The sequence below is a fragment of the Vicia villosa genome, linkage group LG1, assembly GCF_029867415.1.
Source record: "Vicia villosa cultivar HV-30 ecotype Madison, WI linkage group LG1, Vvil1.0, whole genome shotgun sequence".
NCBI lineage: Eukaryota > Viridiplantae > Streptophyta > Magnoliopsida > Fabales > Fabaceae > Vicia > Vicia villosa.
The window spans coordinates 62014994-62022516 of record NC_081180.1 but is presented as its reverse complement, the minus strand read 5'-3'; the positions used below and the strand labels follow the sequence as shown (position 1 = coordinate 62022516).

Below are 7523 nucleotides of genomic sequence, written 5' to 3'. Positions count from 1 at the left end.
AAACAAACTAATTGATTGTCCGTGAAGATCATGTGTTGGATCTTCAATTCCTTGACATTCTGGGAAAGATCAAATGATGGGAAACTCTTTTCTCCCAATAAAAAAAGGATTAGGTAAATTAATTTCCCCATGATATAGATTTTAGATATTCAAATCATATAATTTTAGGGTAGATCAAATGCTGGGTTCCAATATTTTTTCAATTGCTTTTCCTTGCATTAGTATCTCATATAAACAAAAAAGGGTTAGATAAGTAAATAATTTTATGTTCAAATAAATATATAAGAACACAAACCTTAAACTCAAATAATTTTCTGCTCTTGCAATTCATCATAGAGAACTCTTCATGACAAAGACTATTGCAAATCTTAAAGTGGATGATAGTTTCAAGTGCTTCATGATATTGTATCATCAATTTTTTATATTTATATTGCTTTTATAATGAAAGTTATTTAGGTTTCACGCGGATCACTAATGGTAATGTCTTGAGCGTTGATAGTCATGAAATAGACGGCAAAGATTTGATTAATGACGGTGACAAATCTCCTCAATATTAAAGCTAAAATATACCCTCGTTTTTTAAGAACACCGAGGTGCAAGATATATATATATATATATATATATATATATATATATATATATATATATATATATTAAAGTTACATTGTTTACAAAGAATATTAAAATAACATCAAGTTATTACAATGAATTCCCACTTCTGATTTGATATTGTGAGAAAAATCCCCAAGCTGCATTAGGCTTAGTGAAATTAACAAAAGCATAGCCTTTATTCAGCCCAGTTACAACAAATATTTGCTCTTTTGAATGAATATCTTCGCTGAAGGAATAATGAATAAATGGTTTACCACAAAAACAGAAGGGAGCTTCCTTCATTATCTCCTTGAAGGAAGAATAATTTTTCTGCACTTGCAATCTATCAAATGAGCAAAAATACAACAACAAACAACACCACCACCAACAACAACATCAACACCATTATATGAGATAGATTGCAAGGGTAGAAAAACATTTTGTTCTATAAGAAGATTGAATGTTTTTTCTGTCTTACAATTCATCCGAAAAAATGATGCTTGCGAGTTTGGGGTGATTACAAATAAGTAAGGAATAGGGTAAAATATGTTGCTTTTATAGTGAAATTTGAATATTTGATCCCTCGATTATATCGAATTTGATCCCTCAGTAATATCGAGAAACTGAAGGGTTAGTTGTTTTAGTTTACAATTAAAATCAAATAAAAATATAAACTGCAAAAGCTGGGATTCAAACAGTGTCCTGATTAATTTTATTCGTCAGATATATTAGAAACCAAAGTAAGTTGTTACTTTTATTATTATAAAAAAATAAAACATGGCGCGCCTAGGCTTAGCACCTCATTTTTTTCTGGTTGACGTGAAAACTTCATCATGAAAAGTGTTATTTGTTGTAGTGATTGATCAAATATTAGAAATGTATAACAATTATATATTAAACATGATAGAATCAAAATAACATCTGCATTGTTGAATTTGTTTTGAGGAAAATACTGTCATATGAAGATGGCTATGCTAATAAGATAGTAATAATTATCAAAATAACAACATAAGTTATGGAAAAGAATAATTGCATGAAATAGGTGTTCATATAAAAAATAAGGAATGGACACCAATTAGATATTGTGGAAGACTTATATGTAAACAACATTTGTGATAAAAAAATTTGACATTTTGACCTTCATCATATATCAATATGTATATTGATTCTTTTTTGGGTTTTAAATTAACTAGACTACATATTAAATCAAATTATAATCACGCCTATACTTAATCATGTCCCCTAAAGAAAGAAAAGAGTCCAATAGAACTTTAGAATCATTAGAAATAACTACCAATTATCCAATCACTTAAATACTCAATACCATACAAACAATAATAACTCAGAAGTAACAAAGAGCTGAGAAACGAATTCAATAAAAAACTCACACAAGAAACAAGAGATCCTGATATGATCTAAAATCAACCTTCTCTTAGATAGGTTCTCTCTAGAAATATTCTATCTTGCAAAACATGGGAAGAGAATATGAACGTCTTAGAAGAAGCTCAACAATTCTAAATAAGGGGGAGGATCCTGCTTTCTACCGAAAAAAGAGTCAATGAAATATAGAACTAACCTTCTAGATGAGGTAAGTGGAAGTTATATAAAAAGTACACTCTCTAACATGCATGCTTCCATGTTCACTCGTCAAAATGTTACTGAGTCTCATTTTAAAAAAAAATCAAATCTCATATGTACCGTTTTATCCATGCATCAAATTAAAAGAAATTGATTTAAATGATGAAAAATTAGATATTTATTTATTAAAATGTCATTATTATTAAAAATTAATAAAATAGTAAATGCATCGAAATATTATAAATAAGAGAAATATAATTAGAAAATGAAATATGTTCACAAGAGAAATTTCAGACATGTAACACCAAGGTGGGACACCTTTCCATATGGTGGGATGCAGGTGGGAGAAGGAGAGTAAATCTCTTCTTTTTATTTTTCGGAGATACCGGAGAGGAGCAGGGTGGAGGATATATTTAGGCTTTTCAGTTGCGTGGGAGAGGCGGTGGAGGTGGTGATTCCTCCCAAACGTAATAAATTCGGAAAACGTTTCGGATTCGCGAGGTTTAAAGAAGTGAAGGAAGAGAGATTGTTAGCTGTAAAACTCGATAACATATTGATAGACGGCAAGAAAATTCATGTTAATTGTTAGGGACCAAATAGTACTAATTTTCATATATTGTTTTTGGTCCCTTTAACCACTTTTTACTCAATAATCACACTTTTATTCATACAATTTAATAATTTTGCAATTTTGTTCATTTTAGTTCATTTGAATTGTTATTTCACATGTTTGTTAGTTTTGTAGCGTTTTTAAAAGGTTTGAAGATCATGGAAGCGAAGAGGAATTACTTGAAGACATGGAATAGCAAAAGAAGTGTTGATGAGGCCAGTTTGCCCCGCAAATATCCTTTGCGCCGCCAACTGATAGATGCTGAACAAGTCAAGTTTTGAATTGCAACTGATGTGGCAAAAGATTCACTGTTTGCCCCGCAAACATTGTTTGCCCCGCAAACACTGCGTTGCAGAATTTTATCTTTTACTTTGTTGCCACTTGTCATGAGAGATGGGCTTATCTTTTGAATAGGAAAAGTTAGTACGAATTAGGGGTTATTTAGGGAGATAAAAAAGGGGAATTAGAACATGATATTCTATTGTGAACCAAACATTGAGGCTAGGGTTTTGAGTGAGAAAAAGAACAACTTTGTGAGAGATTGATGTTCTTAGATTCTTCTTCATTCTTCTTGTTGTCAACTATGGTGATGAGTAGCTAAATCCCACTTTGACAAGATTGGAGGTAGTAGCTATCCTTGTTAACTATGTATTTCCTCTAACACTTTTGTATGAACTTCATTAGTATTGAAATGGATGAATGTTGTTGTTTTATATTTCATATTTAGATTTGATTTATGATTGAGAAATATATTTCAAGTCTTGTTCTACAACATTTTATCAAGTAGTGGATAAATGCTAGAGATAGATTTATTTGCCACTTTTCTATTTGTATCAATCAATCAAGCTTAATGTATTGATAGTTAGAGTGAGAGATCATCTAAAGATTAATATATTAACTTTCACAACTTTGTTTAGACATAAACATTGTTGAGAGGATACTAGAACATTGCATTGCTATTGAAGTATACTTTAGTTGTTAAAGTCACATAGGAGATAGGGATAGTGAAACCAAAACCAATCTTGTCAATCTTTTATCTTTGAACAAATCTTATTTTATTACTTGTTTTACCTTTTGAATAGAAAAATAGAAACTCAACTCAAACCAACTTTGTTACAACTTAAACTTAAAGCGATAGTAACTATAGAACGGCGGTAATATCACCCAATCTCTGTGGATACGATTTAAAAATATTTGCCTTGAATATACTATTCAACAAATTGGCGCCGTTGCCGGGGATTGGCGTTTGATATTGCAAGCATTGCAATAGTTCATTGTTTTAAGTTTGTTACTTTATTCTTAATTCTTTTGCGTTTCACTTGGTTTACTAGTTTTGTAGATCCTTGTGTATGCGAGAAAAATCTACCGAAGAGCAATTTCATTTCGATCCCGAAATTGAAAGAACATTCCGAAAGCTCAATAGCAAGACACGAAGAAGAAGGAAGTTAGCCCAAGAGAAGCGACAAAGAGAAGAGGCATCTACTTCTTCTAACAATCAAATTGAAGAGGTAGTTGTAGACACTTTTGAAGGAGACATGGCGGGTGTTGTTCCAACCGAAATGTCCGCCAATAGTCCAAGACGCACCGCCCAATTTGCACGCAATGCTCAAGGTGGAGCAAATACGGAGATGAAGACCGGAATCCTCCAACTTGTTTATGCAAATCCATTCACCGGAATGGATCATGAGGATCCTTTCGCACATCTCACCAAATTTTATGAGATTGCGGGTTCAACGGGAGTTGATGCGGCGAATGAAGAATCATTGTTCAAGAGGCTATTTCCACATTCATTAATTGGGAAAGCTAAAGAATGGTATCTTGATCAATTACCAAATGTGATGACGGATTGGAATCTATTGGAAGAAAAGTTTTTAGAACGATATTTTCCTCAATCCCGACTCATGGAGGCCAAAACGGCAATCGCGGTGTTCAACCAAGGAAGCAACGAATCTCTTAATGAAGCTTGGGAAAGATTCAAATCCATGCTTAGAAAATGCAAGGGTCATGGTTTTGATGCTCTCACACAAATTCACATCTTCCGCAATGGGCTTCAACCGGTGCACAAGACACTTTTGGATGCTACCGCGGGTGGATCTTTAATGTCAAAAAGCGCGGAGGATGCAATAATGATAATTGATCGTATGGCACTCAATGACCTCCAAACTCAACATGATAGGAGTCTATCACAAAGAAAGCCGGGTGTTCTTGAATTAAACACCAATGATGCCATCCTTGCTCAAAACAAGATTCTCTCTCAACAAGTTGAGTTACTCACTAAGCAAATGTCGAAGCTTCCACAACAAATGAAGGAAATTCATGGGATGCAAATGACTTCTCACGTATCAAGTTGTGAACTTTGTCAAGGTGACCATCCTACCGGGTTTTGTCCTCCTCCCGAGGGTGAAGAAGTGAATTATGTCAACAATCAAAATCAAGGTTATCAAAGGCAACCTCCACCTCACAACAATCCTTACCAAAGAAACAACCAAGGATTCCAACCTTCAAGATTCGGCAATCAACACTATCAACATCAAAGTCCTTATCAAAGTTCAAATCCACAAGGCCAAGGTCAACAATCTCAAAGTGGAAGCTCAAAGTTGGAAGACACTCTTACACAATTCATGCAAGCATCCATGGCTAATCAAAGGAGTAATGAAGCAGCCATAAAGAATTTAGAAAATCAAGTGGGCCAACTTGCAAAGCAATTGTCCGAGCAACAACCGGGAGCATATTTTTCCGCCAACACCCAAACCAACCCAAAGGAGCATTGCAAAACCATTGTTACAAGAAGTGGGAAAGAGGTGAATAGTGGTGTAAATGAAGAGTTTATAGTGGAAGATGAGGAGGAAGTAATAGTTGAAGATGAAGAGGAAGAAGTGATAGTTGAAAATGAGGGAGAAAAGAGTGAGGAGAAAATGGAGGAAGAATTAGTTGAAAAAGAGCGGAAAGAAAAAGAAGAAAGAGAGAAGAATGACAAAAAGGTGAAGAGGAATAAAAAGAGAAATGAGAACGTGAGCACAATTCCTCTCCAATATCTACCTTACCCGCACGTGCAATCAAGGAAGGAAGACGCAAGGCGCTACACTCGATTTATGGATATATTTACACAACTTCACATAAATATTCCATTTTCCGAAGCATTGGAGAAAATGCCCAAGTATGCAAAATTCATGAAGCAAATGCTCACAAAGAAAAATAAGTACACGGATGAAGAGACAGTTGTGCTTGATGCTCATTGTAGTGCAATTATTCAAAAAACTCCCCCAAGAAAGGAAGCCGATCCGGGACGAGTCATTTTACCGATCACCATTGGAGGTAACTACATTAGTAATGGTTTGGTTGATTTGGGGTCTAGCATCAATTTAATACCTTTATCCGTTGTCAAGAGATTGGGGAACATTGAGATGAAACACACCAGGATAACTTTGCAACTAGCCGATAAGTCTATCATTTCACCATATGGAGTTGTACAAGACATGCTAGTAAAGGTTGACAAATTTTTGTTCCCGGTTGATTTTGTGGTAGTCGACATGGAGGAGGATTGTGATGTGCCATTAATACTTGGAAGACCATTCATGAAGACCACCCGAATGATGATTGATATCGATGATGGGATTATGAAAGTAAGGGTGCAAGATAAAGAGGTAATTTTTACTCTTTTTGAGTCTACGAAGCCTCCTAAGGATGAACATGACAACTTTCGAATCGATGATGAAAAAGGAGAAATCATTGAGGTGGCGAATCAATTTCACAAGGACAAGGAGAAGGCAAATCATGAGGGAAAGACTCATCACAAAAACTTTGAAGTTGGACAAATGGTGCTAGTGTGCAATGCAAGACTCAAGGTGTTTCCTAGTAAATTAAAGTCAAAGTGGTTGGGGCCATTTGTTGTGAAAGAGGTGCAAAATTATGGATCCATTGTGGTGGGGGACCCTAAAACACAAGAAAGCTGGACTGTTAAGGAACAAAGACTCAAAGTCTACCACGATGGATAAGCAAGCCGCGATGGTGTGTCATTTCACTTGATGAGCCTTGATGCACCATCAGACCGTCGAGCTCGAACGACGTTAAACAAAGCGCTTGTTGGGAGGCAACCCAACGTCGTAAGTAAATTCTATTATGCTTTTTGATTTTTGTTTTCAGAGTTGTTTAGTAACTATTTTTGAAAGGAATTGGAAGTTAAGTGTAAAAATTGGCATTTTTCAAATATTCAAGTCTGTTTGCGCCGCAAACATTGTTTTCCCCGCAAACAGAGCACAAACAGTGAGTAAGCCAATTTTACAAAGAAAATTTCTCCTATTTGCCCCGCAAACAGGTGTTTGCCCCGCAAACAGGTCAGCCAATTTTGAAAAAGAAATTTTCATCAGTGATTGCCCCGCAAACATTGTTTGCCCCGCAAACAGAGCACAAACAGTGAGTAAGCCAATTTTACAAAGAAAATTTTTCTTGTTTGCCCCGCGAACAGGTGTTTGCCCCGCGAACAGGTGTTTGCCCCGCGAACAGGTGTTTGCCCCGCAAACACTTCAGTACAAAAAAATTCCACTTTCAAAAAAAAAAAGCTTTTAATTTAACCTAGTTTTTTTTATTTTTATCTTTTATTTTTACTTCTTTCCTCTCACTCTACCGCTCTCGTCCTCACTAAACTCATCTCCCATTCTAATACCCTATCTTCACCGACATTTCTTGGAAGCAGAGTATGATGCATACGCAAATTGGCCTGTGGGCAGGCCACTTTTCATGGGGG

At 35.3% G+C, this 7523-nt stretch overlaps 1 protein-coding gene across 1 annotated transcript; it reads left to right on the top strand.

Moving 5' to 3' along the window:
- The first annotated feature begins 4128 nt into the window (after positions 1-4128).
- Positions 4129-6774, top strand: LOC131644013 (uncharacterized). The gene is made up of 3 exons (XM_058914393.1): positions 4129-4786; positions 5216-5790; positions 5956-6774. The coding sequence occupies exons 1-3, from the start codon at positions 4129-4131 to the stop codon at positions 6772-6774; spliced, it is 2052 nt and encodes a 683-aa protein (XP_058770376.1).
- Positions 6775-7523: the final 749 nt, after the last annotated feature.